Source organism: Malus sylvestris, chromosome 2, assembly GCF_916048215.2.
Source record: "Malus sylvestris chromosome 2, drMalSylv7.2, whole genome shotgun sequence".
Classification (NCBI taxonomy): domain Eukaryota; kingdom Viridiplantae; phylum Streptophyta; class Magnoliopsida; order Rosales; family Rosaceae; genus Malus; species Malus sylvestris.
In genome coordinates this window covers 31,361,322-31,379,079 of record NC_062261.1, presented here as the reverse complement: position 1 = coordinate 31,379,079, position 17,758 = coordinate 31,361,322, and the positions used below count along the sequence as shown (strand labels likewise).

Here is a 17,758-nt window from a genome sequence, read left to right as displayed (position 1 = left end):
GCAAGTCTATAAAAAGGCCAAGCAGGTGGGGTTCCATGGTTTTGAGCAACCACCCACGCACAATAGCATCTTCCGTTGACCACTTCACATATCCTGGATCATCTTCATCTACCGCTGGGATTTTTCCCGTTAGATACCCTTGCTTACCAAGACTTGAAGCATGAACCTCCATCATCTTCGACCAAACCTTGAAGTTCGAGTCGCTCAATCGATACCCAAACGGAATGGAGTTGACGTTGGATGACTCACCTTGGACCGATATGGTTTGCATGGGAATTATACCTCCAGTTTTGATGTCTGCCATTGCACGGACAGATGTGCAGGTTATGTATATTTGTTTTGTTTTTTTTTTTTTCTGTAGCTTTGTTGATTCCAAAGGCTACGGTGCTTTGGTTTCTGGGTTCAAGATTTGATGAACATCAGAGTTTTGGCGGCTAGGGTTTTTTCCGAGACGAGACAGGTCGAAACCTGCTCTGATACCAAGTCAAATTCTAGGTTTTAGATGAATATTGTTTCACATCTTTATTCTTCTCACATAGAGGAATATATATACTTATACAATCTCCTACAAACTAGGAAACAAGTATCCCAAATCCACAAGGATATCAATTACATAATTTTATACCCAAAATATCTCCTCATTCCTTATTACCTAAGATTTCCTCACGCAACATCAAGTAACGGAAAGATGAATAAGAATGTGATCAACTAGTTCCCACAACTTATTTGATTCGTGATTTTCAAGGAACCCTCACTTTTTCCAATACCGATGTTTTAGTAAACGAAAAGAAATAAAGAATCACAATGATTGTAACTCTTATTCATAGTAAGTAAATATGCAAACCTTAGCTTATAATTAATTACCTTGCGATATTTCAGATTTTGTAAAGTTAATTATAAAATTGAATTTTTTATATATTTTATTTTACTATCTATGCCAGAGAATTTGTCTGCTAAAGGGAAAGATATCAATGGAAACACATGAAAAAAGGAAAGGAAAAATCTACTACGAATCGCTCCTAAAGTAACCAGATCTTGTTTCCTCCTCCTCATTGATATTGGAATGCAAACGAGTACGTTTACATGCTTCCTCTTAAACAAGGACTTGGGAGTCCTTAATTACTAGTATAAATACCTCGTTCATGAACAATCCAAGGCACGCAATACTTTGAGCTCTAAGTAGAATTCTTTGGTTCAAAATTATACGCTGTGACTCTCGAAGGGTCTTTAGTCGGTACCACATCATTGTCTTTTTGTCTTTTAAGGATTTTGCAGTTAGGTTGTTGATTACAATTGTAAGTTTGTAACTCAAAGGAGTGAAAATTTTGTAATAACAATGGCGTCAGAAACGAATTACAATATTCCAGGCGAGATTCCTGACATTGTGTCCTTGTATACTTTTGACAATGGACCTAAGAAAAGAAGCAATGGAAAAGCAAAGAGTAGTAAACCAGAAAATAACAAGGAAGCGAGTTCCTCGTCAGCCACGGAAAAGAAGAGCAGCTCTAATAAATGACAACCAACTACTAAGGACTGACATTGTGTCCTTGCATTGGCATGTTGAAGTATTATAAACTTCGAAAGATTTTTGTTTTTGTTTCCTTTTATTTGATGATTCTCTTTGACAAGTGTTTAAACTAATGAACGTTTAGTTTGCTTTCTTTTTTTTTATACTATTTTTGGTTTAATTTAATAAATAATTTACAATTCTTGTATAATCAGTTGATATTTATGTTTGAACAAAGGTCATTACAGCCATCCATACTGTTACCACATTTCTCTCTCAAAAAACCCATCTCTTAGCCGCCAGCCTCTGGCTATGGCTGGGGCTGGTGGCTGGTGGCTGTTTCTCCCTCCCTACGTGCAGGTGCAGAGTTGGTTGTCGCTCAGGAGAGAAACCGGCGACAGGTCTTACAATGCTGCACCTGTTTCCTCTAGAGGACATGTCGGTTTTTTTTTAATTTTTTAATTTTTTTTTAGGCTAGGTCGTTTTGTTATTTTGTAGCCTCGCTAACTGCAATGGCTTTTGTGAGGGTTTTGATGCTTGGTATATCACGTCTCATCTACGTGACTCCTCGTTCTAGTGGTATGATTAGTGGGGTGGTTGTATATGGTTTTAAATTATTTGCGTTTTGTGCTAATTACCTCCAGATCAAGAAATTGATCACTATAACATATATACCCATATGGCACCCTTGTAATTGGTTTTTTGTAGTAATGAAACTCTATTGCTTCTGTCAAAAAAAGGTCATTTTACATATAGTAAAGATTTCTCTCTCTTAAATAGGTATGTTGTGGCATCTGTATGTTGTTTATAAATTGACCAAATCGAACCGAACAATTAACCAAATCGAACCATGCATATTCTTCGGTTCGATTTTTGGTTTTTATGGTAAACCGGGGGAAATCGAACCATACCCATCCAAATAACTCACGGATAGGCTCCTGACTTTGCCGTGATAACTTGCACTGATGTTCACTAGGTGAATGGACCAAACCGTCATTCTCCAAAAGAACCTAACCTTTTTGTACAACCAAAAACTAATTTGCATATGTATCTTGGAATGTATATAGTTTTCAAAAGACCATAATTGACTCACATGGCTCATTTGGTCGGCTGGAGAATAGATTATGAAGTATTAAAACGAACTTGAGTCCACTGTTGTTTGATATGTTCAAAAATACCATGAACGAATTATGTATTTTGGATTCGTATCTCGAAAAATACCATTAAAAATCTCTCGTCTTGTAATTCACTGATCCTATCTCCGTAAGTTGTTCCATCCCGTTGACATCGTGGCGTCTCATTTCAATAAAACAATGATATGTGTAAAGTTTTAAACATATAACATTGTATTATTGGATTGGAACGCCACGTGACAGTGAACACATATCATGTAAGTTGTTCTCCAGTTATACGTTAATAAACTCTACGTTGTAATAGGTTGTACTTTTCCTAAACCCTATCTTAAAATACTTGCCTAGTTGTCAGTAAATTCAAAAATATGAAATCTCACAAATAAAAATTTTAAGATGAAATCTTACAAAACATTACCAATAGGGTTTGCAGCAATCAGCTGCTCCCCAACAGCCTTCACAGCATCAATCAATGCTCCAGCTTGATTTGTGTAGGGCACCCGCTGCGGTGAAATTACCGACCGAATCAATTCAGCCGTCTGTTTTGCAGTAGCCTGCGAGCCCTCAATTTTACTGCAACCACAAAAATTTGCAATCAAATTCTGAAACATGAAGGATACCTATTAACCAGTATAGTCTCTTGATCACTCAGGTTGCGCCAGTATAGTCTATGAATTGCGCTGAAGAACAACTTACCGCTTTTTAAGCTTTTTAAGATATCACCAAATTTAATCTGAAAATGTCAAAAATACAAACTTCAAATCATCACAATTTCATTTCTATGAAATCAAAAAGACTAAAAAGAAACAAGCAAATAGAATCCTTATTCTCCGTCGTTTCAGGGAACCAAACAAAACCAACAAATCGCCTGAAGTTAATACAAATGGGAGCTACTTTTTTTATAGGTGATTTGTTGGTTTTTATATGGAAGCCAAATCAGGTGGGAATTTGAGAAAAATGAAAAACCCAAAGCTAATTAATTCCAAAAACAACAATCCACAACGGAAGTGAAAAACTTGGGGATCAAGATTGTCTGCCCTCCCGCTTACCATCCCCTACTACTTTTCTAATCATTGATTTTATGTTTAGTTAATTTAATGCTTCAGGCAAAACCCACCTAACCGAAAACATATGTAAAACCCCAATTATAAACCTGAGTTAAACCTTTAATCAAACTCTATATTAAACTATTAATAATAGAGTAATGTTATTCATACCATGTTTTTGTACCACATTTTCATATCACCTTAGGTGGTGTTTGATGTAGACAGTCACATCATCTGAATTAATTAGATTGTTTAATTTAGTTCATTATTTAATGAACTAATAATTAAGAAAAACTAGTTAATTAAATGATGATTGTGGTATACTGTTTCTTCTTCATTTCCTTGGGTTTTGCAAATTTTTCAAATAATGTGGTTGTCCACGTCAGATGTCATCCAATTAAGTTAATCAATTAGAAAAGATAAAATTGTAGAGAGAGGGGTTTAAGAGGTGTACCTGGTGTGAGTGGGCGAGTGGTGCTGCGATTGTGAGAGGCTGAGAGGAGTAGAACAAGGAGATGGGACCGAAGAAGATGACTCCGAGAAGAAGGTGAATTTGCGGAATCGGAAATGGAGGAGAGAGTGAAGAGAGAAGGCAGCAGCTGAGAGGGAGAGGGCTAGCCGGCTAGCCCAGGCCTGATTCCATTTTTTGGTTTGGTGGGGCCCACGAGCCCTTTGGCTTAACCCTCGGTTGAAGATGGTTTTCATGTTATTTCGGATTATTTTCGACCTTCTAGCCGGATCGGTTAGAGATAGCCTAACATATGAAGCATGTTGTTAAAGTCAATTGTAGAAACCTATTGATGGAGTGTTCAATATCAATTTATTCCTCTCATCCCTTTCGACGTCTCTAAATAATCCAGCCATAAAATCGTCTTAAATTAAAACAATGACGTGGCAAATTCAGGATCGACTACAGAGTAAAGAACCACGAGCTCTTCAGTACAGAAACATGTAATGATAGTGGATTTTAAAAGATCATGGCCATTCCTCGAAGAATTTAAAAATCTGGTCAAAAAAATACATCTGAAGATGGACTGAAAATATTCAAGAACAAAAAGAACCCTAATTTGGTCTGAAAGTGCTAAGAAACGACTGCCCATTTTATAAAATTACAAAATTTGAACTTGGAACGCCGCCGGGCCGTCGAAGCAGCGGGGACTATACAAGCATATGTGGAAAGACAGACCCCTCTTATTCAGTGTGCGATATACAGGGAAGGGCACAAACATTCCACAGGATACCAAAACCGATAGTACACATCGTTGGCTAAATCAATAGAGAGCCGGAAAGAGCGAGAGACTTGTCAAATCTACCTCCTGGGTTCGTTCACGTTCCTCCCCTCGAAGAATTCACCCAACATTCGCTCAAGATCCTCCGCGGTGTAGCGGATGTACTTTTGGGGGTTCTTTCCACTCTCAACCAGAGGCCTGTGAGACAAACAGAACATACAGATTTTGGCACCAATAGATACAACTAGTACTTCGACATATTTGAAAACGTGAAGAAAAAAAACATGACACCATGGATATGATTTCCAGGCCAATTAACATACAATAGTTACATGATATTAAGCCGGAATACCCGAACTGAAGTGTTGTCCTATTAAATTCCTTAGATAAATAAATGATGAAGTTTCTAAAACACGGTTAGTTAAGAGATATCCTCTTTAGAGTCCCTAGACCAAGTCCATGGGCCCACTTAAGTGTCTATGGTAGTTGTGGCCTTGTTTGGTCTCTAGGATTGCATTGGAATGAATAACCCGCTATATTCAAGAAAATAGGTAGAAGTGAATGATTTTTCATCCCAGGGAATTAGGTGGATTAAACAAGAAGGAAACTTCTTCCTTCCAATCCCCCCAAAAATGGTAGGATTGGAAAGGATAAGTTTCCTTCATGTCTAGTCCCCTTCTGATTGCCTCCAAATGAAAAATCATTCACCTTTACCTTCAACATACCTTGAATATAGTGGGTTATCCATTCGTACCCAAACCTCGAGGTCTAACGAGCCCTTAATGTCCAGTCTCCAAAGTATTAAGCTTTTTTTTTTTCCCAATCTAGACTCTAGATTATTAAGTTTGGTCTAATAAACTACAAGGCTTAAATGTCAAAATGGTCCATGTGATGTACCCATTTAGCCAATTTAGTCCTTGTGTTTTCAATTTAGCCAATTTGATCCAAGAATTTACCTCTGTCAGCCAATCTAGATTCTTTTCTATTTCAGAAATATTAGGCCCATTTGATAACCATTTCGTTTTCAGGTCTTAGTTTTCACTTTTAGTTAGCAAAAGAGAAGAAATATAAGAAAGAAATGAGGGGATGACCAAGGGTGGAGTATGGGTGGTGGGAAGTGGAAGAAATGAGAAATAAACACTAAAAACTAAGAACTTTTGATAGGTTTCTGTTTCTAGTTTTTGTTTTCTACATTTTCCTTCACTCTCCCTCCACCATTCATCCATCCTTCATTCCTCATTCCTACATATACATTCCCTATATCTCTATGAAGGAAAAACATGAAAACCAAAATGAAATGGTTATCAAACAGGCATTAATGTTTATTGTTCTTAAAGGGATGTATCGTTATACTGGACATGTGGTGAGAGTGCATGCAAAACAATAGAAGATAATGAAAACACACCCATAACGTTTTATGAATGATCTGTAGGCAGGCAATAAGACTTCAGCAACTGCAAGTCTTAGTGACTCTCGTAACTCAGTATCAGGAACTGTCCACTGAGATTGTTTTTGATGAAATTCCTCAAACTGCATATTGAACGTCTTGAACCTGAAATGGATTATATTTCAGCTGGTCAAAATGTTGATGACTAAGTAATCCGTGAATCGATAGATAATCAAGTTACTCTTTTAGGTGTATGTTTCAGAGGATAGAAGTTGAGATCAACCTATCTTTAACAATTGCTCTAGAAACTCCACTGCTTCCTCCATCAGCAGCTACTGAACTACCACCTCCAGATGATGTCAAGCCTTGGATGGAGAGGCACTGCAGAATCTGCATGGAAGAAAACACCAACATTTCAGAAGGTAGTGAAACACCTCTTAAGAGAAAAATAAAAGCAAAATGAACATGCTGAAAGTGTTAAATATACGTAAAGCATGCTTCTGCATCACTGCATTACGACAAGAGAAACCATATTTTCCACAAAATATATTCAGATTGGTTGGCGCTCGAAAAGTAGCAGGACATAGAACAGTCACATCGATCACCCTCTTTCTACTATTCCGTAGAACGGTAACTATTCTTTTTCAACCTTTTTCCTCTATCTAAATTTACTTTTCACACACACAAAAATTTTCATGCAGAAGCTAAAATAGTATCTCCATACATTTCTAAAAACAGAGGATACTGATGCTTAGAAAGAAGCTTAAAACCTCACTCTATAGTCTACCACATTAGGTTACAACCATGTCTCCTAGCCTTTCTTTGATAGTTCTAACATTTCTCTCTCACCAAATCACCCAAAAGACGGTTATTACGCCTTTTAGTGCTGAATTGAAGTAATCAACACCCAAGTATACCTTATGTAAATAACAAGCAAGTTATTTCCCGTTTGTATTGGACCCAAAAACCTTTATATTAATCTCCTTTTCTTTTATCTTTTATCTTCTATGTTTTCTCCAATCTATATGAGGCCTAATGGAACTTCCTAACTACAATGCAATCCTGACAATGGAGTGAAGATACAGAAAGAATATTTGATATTAAGCTACAACAAATTAAGATATTAAGCTTTTATAAGTAATAGCCACTTGGCCCACACACACAAAAATTAAACAAAACCCAGGGAGAAGAGAAACATAATATAAGTAAATATCCAACAAAAATCTGGCACTATACAGTCCTTCAATTTAGAATATTATTCATTTCCAGGATCTACACCACTTCATGGCAGATGAAGGATTTCTCAAAAATATTTCAATATCTAAACTGAAAAGCCATAATTGTACAAATGTAATGGATTTTTATATGAAAAACACATAGGTCATGGATTTGAAAACGGAAGCTATTTCTTGTAATAGTGTAATCGACATGCCAAACTAATGGTTGAACATATCAGACCATTACAGAATCAAAACACAACCTAAAGCACGGAGGGTTCAATTTTTTCTTATTAGTGGATTTTGAAGGTCTGTAAAACTTTACATTCCATAACTTCTCGATGGGGTACTAATACGTCTAATGTCACAATGACAATCTAATATCTTTAAAAGATAAAAGAAATGCAAAAAGCTTAACATTGATCATAATACAAATAGTAATGGCCCAAAAAGCAAGAACCAAGTCCCTATAAAGAAAAAACTAAGGTAAATTATGGAAAGATAGTGTAGGGTTCAATTAGGTCAACAAATCAATTATTTTAACAAACAGCACCTTTCCCCAAGCATTTCTTTTGTATTGGTTTGCATGCTGCTGCACAATTCTCCGGTGTCTTTGCACCCAATCATCCCCCAACAAATCTTTGGCTTCAGATCTGAAAACAATTTGAAACAGGAGTGGCACATATTATAGGCTTGTAACACTTAAACCAAAAGGTCAAATAAAACATATCTGAGACAAACCTCCGCACAGATCTGACCATATAGTGAATATTATTCATGAGAAATAGGTGAGTTAAAGCTGGATCTCTGTACTGCTTAGACTTCCCATCCAAATTGGTTTGAAGAGCTTGCATTATTTGCATCGTGACAGCAGCTAATTGTGAACCACCTTCATCTCCATTTTCAAATTCTTTGAAAAGTTGCTTCAATGTCGATTGGTAACTGTAATATATAGTTTTGGCCAACTTAGAAAGCTGTCAAATGAAAAATTAAGAAATAGGCATACAAAACCTATCTAACAGTCACAACCTAAAATTGATTGGCCAAAATAAATATGTATCCTATGTATCAATGTATATAAGAGAAAGCAGCGTAAAAAAATATTTCAATAGAAACTATGAGGCACGTTTCAGAGGAATGATCATCCAACCAATAACCATAGAGCACCACTATCAGACCACAGGACCAGGAAAAGTCTTAAAGCCTAATTAGTGGAACTTACTCAAAAAGAAACTTCACATAGTTGATCACATAGCTTGTCAAAGGATGGACAGTGCCATCAGTTACAGCAGTTTTCGTTGCATCCCTTTCAACGGCTTCTTCAAAATCCCCAAAGGTACTTTTTGCGGTCTGGGCAAGCCTTTTTGTCAAGCTTGAAGCTGATTCTCTAATTTCAGCACAAGCTTTACCTATGAAGATCGTTTCAATCTGCAGATGAATTCAGGGATCAACTCAAAGCATGAATCTGGCACCAGGCCATCAGGCCATCAAGCTACCTACTTTCTCAACAAACAAGCAAGTTTGAAGTTACCTAGACACCACGTTAATGCAAAATGGAAAGTATTTTATTAAATTTGATTTTCTACAAAAATTGCATTGTAAGCAGCCACCAAGTGTACAGAGTGAAATAATTGATAACTAATTCTTCCAATTATGAAAATGCAAACAATAAATATAAACCATCATGGATGTGCTAAAGTATTGAAGCCCTAACAGTAGAGTAATATCTTGTAAAAGAAAGATAACCAAACAAATATTCAAAATACAAAGAAGCTAAGTATTTTGATATAGATGAAATGGAAACAAAAAAATTATAATTTGATATGGATGTGATTGATAATTTGTGGAACAAAAGCCATCTGTATCTTAAGCAGACATATCTTGGAAAGAAACAAGAGAATATAGATCTTAAAATAAAATCCCCTAATTCTCGAACTCAAAGTTGTCTGATATACTTAATGATCCTATGTTACCTAATGTGATGAATTCCTAACTGTCAAAGTGCTCTGGACAAATCAATAGCCTTACAAACTTCAGCACCTAAGGGGCACTTCTAATTGTGTCATTTCCTTAGCTCTAATTTGTCATATTGTATATAGAGTGCATGCTTTATAAATTTGTTAAATTATTCAAACCTCTGAGTGAAGCTCCCGCATTATCTCGTACATGTCTAAAAGTACAAATAACTTTTCCGGAGATCTTTTGCTGTTAGCAATTGCCTCGCCAAAACTAAGTAGAACTGAGACACTACTTCTGGTAACTTCAGCAAAACATTGGTCACCAAGAGAATCAAATGTTTCAAACATTTGATCGCAAACTTTCCGCTCTCCGGCAAAGAGCAATTTGACCTGTTCATGGACAGTTAGATATTGAAGAAAAACAAAGATAATCCATGAAACTGAGGAAATGCCAGAAAATCCTTACAGCTATACGCATGTAATGAATCCAGTTCCCAATCTTGGCCTCCAAAATTTCCCATTGCATTTTCTGAACATCATCCTTGCTAAGTTTTTCGACCCCCAATTTATGGAGGCTTGCTTCCAAAACTGAAGAACGGGTATCCCTTCAAAAAAATGTTCAAATACAAGATCTGAATTGACCAGCTAGCTTCAATATTAATGGTGTGGTTAGGCACCCAGGGAGGACAGCAGAAATTACAAATGAGATTGAAGCATACAGGCACCTCTACATCACAATAACTTTTCTTTAGGATTTGAAAACTTAACTCCTATTATCGGACGGCACTAAGACAAGTATGGGTGTGTCAACATAGGCACAATGATTGTTGTATATATCATGTTTAAGAATGGAAAAAAACAAGACAAACTCGGAAAACTAAAAAGAAACAATCAAGATGAATAACACAAAGAATTTATGTGGTTAGGCTACGTGCCTACTTCCATGGGGCAGCAACAACAAACTTTCACCATATCAATACTGAATGATTACAACAAATTATGTTGCCTAAGTCTCTAGAATTAAAACTTGACCAAAAACCTGAAAGAACAAGAATAAGAAATACACTATTATCTCCTTTGTTTTCTCTCGCACACACTTTACCCTTACAATACTCTCTCACTCTAACTCCTTGAGTGGTATAATTGATTGTTTTGCTCCACTTCAAAACTAGTGCAATAGCCCCTGTTGAGAGTTGTCCCACATCAGTGAGGAACAAGGTTTGCTATGTGTTTATATGATCTTGGGCTACTCCCCATATTGCCAATTGGTTCTATGGTGGAACCTCAATTTCATCAGCCCCTTTATATAAACATAATAAATGTCTTCTTCAATGAGGAATACTAATCCTAATTGGAATTTAGTTGGGAAACCAGCTCCTCCAATTGAGAAACCAACTCCAATTGGGAAAAAAATTGAATCCTCTGAGACTTTAATTCCTAAGAGCCTTAGGATACCTCATTGGGCTTGAAAAACCCAACAATGTTTCCTATGCGTTTTCCAAAAGTCCAGATACAAGGATTGTGAAATTTTACATGGTTAGACATCTATCAGTGCTTTAGAAAACAATTACTTGTAAAAGAACCATTCTCAAACGATTTAAGACAACAATAGCTAAGTGCAGTTTTCTTGGAAAAAGTGATCAACACCTTGTTAAGTTTGGACTCTTTCTAGCAGATGAAGCAGCATCATTTCTAAGAACACAAAGAAGTATTCGACACACGTGGACACAAGTGTCATATCCCTTGGGTGTGAATGCGGAAAATGTTCTATGGAATTGTCCCACACACGTAGGTCAATTCTCTTCTAGTCATAAAATTTGAGCTTCACCAACATTAAATAACTTTATACCCAAAAAGCAGTAACTGTTTAACAAATCACCCGACGTTGATAAAATATGAAATCTTGAAATAACCTTTTGTCATGAGTAGGGAGTGAAAAACCAGCATGCCTCATTGATAACTGAAGAGCAAAGAATGCCTCTTTATTACCTGTAAATTATTAGCAGCTGCTGGTGGTGACCAGCTTGAAACATTTGCTGGGCTAAATCATGTAACAATGGAAGAACCCGTAGTGGTATCAAAGCAGGAGGTGTGTAAACAGCATTTTCTAAGTTACTGTTGTGGTGTTCAGGATGGTTATTGGATGAAGGATTCTTGCCACCATAATCACCCTGATTCCCAGGAGATCCTGAGGATGGCCGCAATGAGGTTGGGAGGCAATCAAAAAGGCGTTCAGGCTCCACAGGTTTGCTGAAATTCGAAAACACATATATGGTGTAAATGAAGCACCATTTCAATTCTGAAAAAAGGCACAGTTACAGTTCAATAGATGACCTAACAACCTATCTGAAGGTCATTAACAAAATTAACATGCCTCATAAAAGCAAAGGCACAAAAAATTAAACTTCCCAAAGAAAAGTCGCATTCTATCGCAAAGTTAAGCAATAAAAGTTGAATATTTTTTAAAATATACGATGACGTTAATGGAATTGACCATTTTGGTTCCATAGTTTGACCTTGGATTCAATTGGGTCACTGTCTATGTAACACGGATACTGCAAAGTTTAATAGGGTGAGTGAGTATCCCATACGGATATGGCCCCGATAAATTTCGTGTACAGAAGTATCTGTTGACATTAGGATATGGTATGGATAGGTTTAGATACATTTCAAATATGGTAAAGGTTACGGCACTAACAGGGATTATAATTTGAGGAATTTAGGGGTGAGTTTGTAATTTTAAAAGAAAATTTAGCCTGCCAAATAAGTCTTTCTTCTCCTTCCTGGTTTGACAAAATGGAAAAGGGGACTACAGATTTTATTTTCCTTAGTCTTATTTATCACAAGAAGAAGAAGTTGAAAAGAAAAGGGATTGGTCCCCTCAAAAGGGAAGGATCTCTACTAGACTGGACTGGACTCAGTCCCAATCCTGTCAAGTTGCACCTACCATGTGTGTTCAACCCAAGAAAAAAGAGAAAACATAGAAGTGTAACATGACGTGGTGAAAATAGGAAAATTCTTGACATAAAAAATGCATAATATTAAAGAATATCTGCTAAGGGCTGGACTGAACAGCCACATAAAGAGAAACCCGAGAGATATTAGAGAGGTGCGTACTAATATGATTAGCCCATCATTCTCTCCTCTCACATTGTTTTTTAGAAAGTCTGTTCTAATAAAGGTCGTACCCAGTGCACAAGGCTCCCGCTTTACGCAGGGTCTGTTCTAATATTGAAATAAAATTACTAATGCTTTCTATATAAAGGGATGGGTAGAAATTTGCCAGTTAAACTCATTTTTAAAGTATACACAGTATTCTAATTGACGTATTTGTATCCTAGTTTTTAGAGATTTTTCATATCGCCCTACCTGAGTGTCATGCATCACAATCCCTGTATTTTCAATTGTTTCCATCAAGTGCCTGTAGTTAACCATTAGTTACAATAAAGAAACGGGTTTGGGATTGAGTTGGTTAGATTGGGGATTCCAGTGATTGGCTGGGATTCGATTGTAGAATTGTTGGAGAAGATGTAAGTCTTCCATGCTACATTTTAATTTATGAATTGAATGTTAGATTATCCTTTAATAGTTTAACACCTTTTTTTTCTTGGACAATATTACCCCAGCACCAATGACTACCATCTGAAAGATTGAAGAAATTATAATTTGGGACTTGACTGTAACCAGTAGTTAACTATTGATACTTGACTGAAACAACTGAAACTACAATGACACATTTGAGACCAAAAGTCAAACTACAGGACCAAAATGATTGTTTCCCCATAAATAAATTCAATTGTTAGAAGGTATTACAATTAGACAAAAGAAAAACAAAATAACAGACCACCACCCTCTGATGCCAACACAAAACACAGACAAACAGGACATGTTGCACATGAAACTGAAACTGAAATGAAAGAAAAGTAGAGCATAGGCTGAAAATGGAGGCAAAGGAAGTAATAGCACCAGAAAAACAGCATCGTTAGTATTCAAATACAAACCTGTAAGACAATAACAGCTGCTTGAACTCTTCTTCCAGCTTTGAAATAGCTTTAGCAAGCAAACCATTTGCATCACTGATAACTCCATCACTACTCCTAAAGCCTTTTGTGCTACTAAAGAACCGTATGTTTCTTCTTAGCTGATCAATTGCTTCTAGATAACTTTCCAAGTCCTCACGAGGCCCTCTCAGTATCTTTGACTCGGCCTGCGAATTGAAAATCAGACATACGGCTAAAACACACACACACACAGCCCTAGGCAAGATAAGGCTAAAACAACACTGTCATATGGTAATATCCCAGCAATTAACTCTAATAAGCATTTTTACAGCTGGAAATGATAAAAAATTATTACAGGTAGATTATTGAAAATCCAACGACTACTAAAGAATCAAATGTTAGGTAAGATCCTCTCTTGCAAGCTATGAAGTGTGGACAACTATACCGACATATGGTCTAGGTTAGTGCCTAGGCTTCATGACTGCATCCCAAACATTCACCAAAGCAAAAAAATTACATGTCTACCTGTTGTAACTTGCTGGTAATTTTACATAGTTAAATTGCTTGAGTAAATTATTAACAGCACATTTACACGAAAATAAAAAGAAAAAGTGCATGGACTAGTAATTTCAAATCCCACTTGAAGTGCAACGTATCCAGGGTTTTGCATAGTTTTTCTGCCTAATTTAGTCACATTCTCAAAAATCGAATTCCTTTCCTACAAATCATCCTGCCCAAATGGGACCAGAAAGTGAACAATGCTCATGTCCTATGAAAGCACCCCAAAACCCTGCACGAACAAACTAGGCGCATTCATTGTAACAGGTGCAATTGCAAAAAATCAAACGTCAACAATAAAATCCAAGAAATACGAAGGAAGTTAAGCGCACGGTGTACAGATACCATTTCTTACAAGAAAAAAAGATTTGGTTTACACTCATTCGATATAAAGTCGAGTCTAGTTAAAATTAAACAAGTTGAGAGGTATTGGCTGATCTGACTAACAATTACTGTATATATGTTGTTACAAATTAAGCTTAGGAATGAAAATATACCTGACGAGAAAGATCGAATTGCGCCAATATAACCTCAGCAGCCTTCAAGGTCTTGTCAATGTTCTCATGAGCTTTCCGAATAGAATGCGTCCTAATCTGCACAATCCAAAATTCAGACAAGCCAGCCCAAATAATTAAACACAAACTTAAGATCAAGCATATGAAACCAAGTCAAAATCTGAGAGATCCACCGTTTGGTTACTGAGAAAAATAAAAGAACAAAAACATATATATATATATATGCTACTCTTGTGTGAGGAAAGTAAAGGCCAAGTCAAACTCAAAAGCTGCGATCCGAACTTGAAAAAGAAAACCAAAGGTAGAAGAAGAAGAAGAAGGTGAGAGGGTGGGACTGACCTGGGTAGGACGCATGGCGGTTTCGAGGGCGGAGAGGCGGTGGTCAAAGGAGCCAAGAATTGAGACGACGCTGTCAGTGATGGTCTGGCTCTTTTGCAGTGACTCTCTCATGGTGGCTGCTCTCGCGCTCAGTGAATCGCCGCCCGGTGCGGCGGCAACAACAGCCATTCTTGTCCTTGTTGTTTTGAATCTCCTTCTCCTTGTCCTCCTTCTTCGTTGTTGCTGCAGAGCTTCTTGAACGAAACAGGAAAGGAAAGGAAAAACGAGGATTGAATTTAAATATTTTTTTTAATTTGTATTTAATGGTTTAAAGTTGGCGAGATGGTAATTATGGACCCCACTGGCAGTTAGACATTTTCCTCTCTGTCTTTTTTTATTATTTTTTAATCTTTTTTTTCGGGTCAAAATTCCAGTCTTTCTTCGGACACTGTTTTTCTCAAGTCTCCTCCCTTCTTTCTATATTCTCTATCCAATAAGAATTTTCATTTCTACCTACCGATTTGGTTTTGGGTTGGACCGCACAATAATTCAACAATAATTTGATATTGAATACGTTATTTATTAGAGTCTAACTTCAAATCTTGTGCACCTAAAATGGATGTGTCTTATCTCTTATTTTAGTTATTATTTGACACATATTAAGTTCATGACAATAAAGTTAAGAAAATACGCGTCAGTCAATAATTGAGAATACAAAGAGACCACACAACTTTGAGTTCAGAACCTCAAGGTCTTACTTACTTGATTTGAAGGTAGTGAGATGTGGATGAGGATCGTCTCAAGATTCTCATATTTTAGTCGTTCATCGTACATCGTGCGGTTAGTTTTTATTAGATAGTATTTTTGTTTAATTTTAAATAAAACAATTCAAAATGATTTCTGACCGCACAATATACGATAAACGGCTAGGATATAAAGATTCCTAAAATCCTCACAATTTGGATCCGAATGGGATCCAAATCCGTGAGATGTCTTAACACCATAAAGCGTCAGGCCCACTAGCTTAAATTATGCAATACCCCTTGTTTGGAAGGGGGTGTGATATTTATACACCTCTTTTTACTTCTCTCACACATTTTTAGTTTTCGGTCGTCGAATCGGATGAATTGAAGAAGATCAACGGACATAAATTAACAATGGATGTGTGAAAAGTAAAAAAGGTGTGTGGATAGCGCATCCCATTTGGAAATACCCGATTAGGGTTGATTTTGTTAAAAAATTTGGCATAACCTTTCATGAAAGTAATACATTACTCAAATTTATCACTTGCTAGCAAACACATCCAAGCTCAACCAAGTCTCAATCAACCATTTAGTTACATACATACAATTTGATGTCTCTGATCCATCAATAAAAACGATTATAAGCCAACCTCTACTAGTTACAACCTGAGGGCGCAAAATGAACAAAAACTATGAGATAACTCAGCAAGTGGACAAATAAGATTTTTGCAAACATATTTAAATAAACAAGACATGAAACAATTTAGTAATACTTATTGAATATTCAAATTTGTTTGTAAAAAAAATGAAAAAAATGAAATAAACAAATTTGTTTCTCAGTAGATCTTCCTGATTTGAGGGTGAACAATATTAATCATCATTAAAGTAAACATTGAAATTTGTTCACTGTCAATTAATGAACCTAATCTCACATCAATTAAAATTTAAAATAGATATTGAAGAATTTCAACAAAGATTGTTCACTGTCAATTAATGAACCTAATCTCACATCAATTAAAATTTAAAATAGATATTGAAAATTTTCAACGAAGAGGACTAAGTTAACTTAAATGGTTTAATTTATTACTTACTAGCATATGGGCATACACAAAGTGTGTGAGAAATTTTTTTATTTTTATTTTTGAAATAGAAGGAGAGAGGAAGAGAGGAAGAGAGGAAGAGAGGTAGAGAGTGATAGAGAATGTGGGGGTGGGAATTTTTTTATTTTTATTATTATTTTTTTAATTAGAGATATGTTAGGATTACACGTAGGTGAGGCTTTGAAAAAAAACAACAAAATTTGGCTGTGTGAAATTACATTTCTACCCCATATTTCTTATTCATGTTCTGTTTTAATTAGAGGGTAAAACTAGTAATTTTATAGGGTTTTAGTTGACAATAAATGCTTTATTAATTAGTAGAGATTAGGGTTAAGATTAATTAATCAAGCGAAAAAAAATCTAAATGGGCCTAAGGATAGTTTAAGGTTTCATGGCTCATTGGTCTATATAGCCCATTGGACACTTTAATTTAAGTTGTATGACAAATTAAAAGGGCCCAATGAGACACCAAATTGAAGGATGAAGGTGTGACTTGTGAGCCCTATATACAGCTTCAACAATTTTAAAGGGCTTTTTAGTTTGAAGGGAAAGAGAATGAAGGCCATAACTTTGGATGACCACTTTCTCTTATTTGCTTCAAGGGTGATACTCGTCTTCTCTCACTCTATATTTTTTTTTCTTTTTTTAGTACTTCGATATTTTTACACTGAAGAGAAGGGGAATTCGGCTAAGCCACACAATAGGCAGCCTAATTTGGTATCGAATTCGCCATCCACGAAATTTGAATCTAAGACATTTCACTTCCAAGTGATGAAGAGTACTAATAGACCGTAGTAAGTTTTTGGTTCATCAACCCTTTAAGCTTTGAATAAAATGAAAAAAAGAAGATTTGTTTTATAGTTCAAGCTTTCTAAGCTTTCGACTCTGATTACACATTATTTTCTATATAATGTCATATAAAAATGTGATATGACTTAACATTATTGCTTCCTAAGGTTACGAGAGAATTTCATTAAATCAACCAAAACATATAGAGAACGAGCATGCATGAAAAAAAAAAAAAACTTCTCTCGAGTAAAATCACGTGG

At 36.1% G+C, this 17,758-nt stretch overlaps 1 protein-coding gene and 1 long non-coding RNA gene across 3 annotated transcripts; both read right to left on the bottom strand.

Annotated features, from left to right (window-relative positions):
* Positions 1 to 2,893: 2,893 nt before the first annotated feature.
* Positions 2,894 to 3,647, bottom strand: LOC126603824 (uncharacterized). The gene is made up of 2 exons (XR_007616406.1): positions 3,334 to 3,647; positions 2,894 to 3,210 (listed from the first exon to the last, which is right to left on the bottom strand). It is a non-coding gene; the product is annotated as an uncharacterized LOC126603824 (long non-coding RNA).
* A 997-nt stretch (positions 3,648 to 4,644) lies between these two features.
* On the bottom strand, positions 4,645 to 15,167 carry LOC126603812 (exocyst complex component EXO70A1-like). 2 transcript variants are annotated; one of them, XM_050270774.1, is made up of 12 exons: positions 14,888 to 15,167; positions 14,531 to 14,626; positions 13,476 to 13,681; positions 11,464 to 11,724; positions 9,941 to 10,079; positions 9,652 to 9,864; positions 8,739 to 8,944; positions 8,258 to 8,458; positions 8,070 to 8,169; positions 6,583 to 6,689; positions 6,318 to 6,464; positions 4,645 to 5,110 (listed from the first exon to the last, which is right to left on the bottom strand). In XM_050270774.1, the coding sequence occupies exons 1-12, from the start codon at positions 15,053 to 15,055 to the stop codon at positions 4,993 to 4,995; spliced, it is 1,962 nt and encodes a 653-aa protein (XP_050126731.1). In that variant the 5' UTR covers positions 15,056 to 15,167; the 3' UTR covers positions 4,645 to 4,992. The 2 variants fall into 2 exon arrangements, with proteins under 2 accessions (XP_050126731.1, XP_050126738.1); XM_050270781.1 differs by lacking the exon at positions 11,464 to 11,724.
* Positions 15,168 to 17,758: the final 2,591 nt, after the last annotated feature.

What these genes read in the sequence shown, in the direction of transcription:
- LOC126603812 (XM_050270774.1), bottom strand. Translation starts at nt 15,055, where the DNA reads ATGGCTGTTGTTGCCGCCGCACCGGGCGGCGATTCACTGAGCGCGAGA. An exon ending in CAGCTGCTAATAATTTACAG is followed by an intron (nt 10,080 to 11,463) that starts GTAATAAAGAGG and finishes ATTTTTTTGAAG; the next exon opens with GGATACCCGTTCTTCAGTTT. An exon ending in ATGGTCAGATCTGTGCGGAG is followed by an intron (nt 8,170 to 8,257) that starts GTTTGTCTCAGA and finishes AATTGTTTTCAG; the next exon opens with ATCTGAAGCCAAAGATTTGT.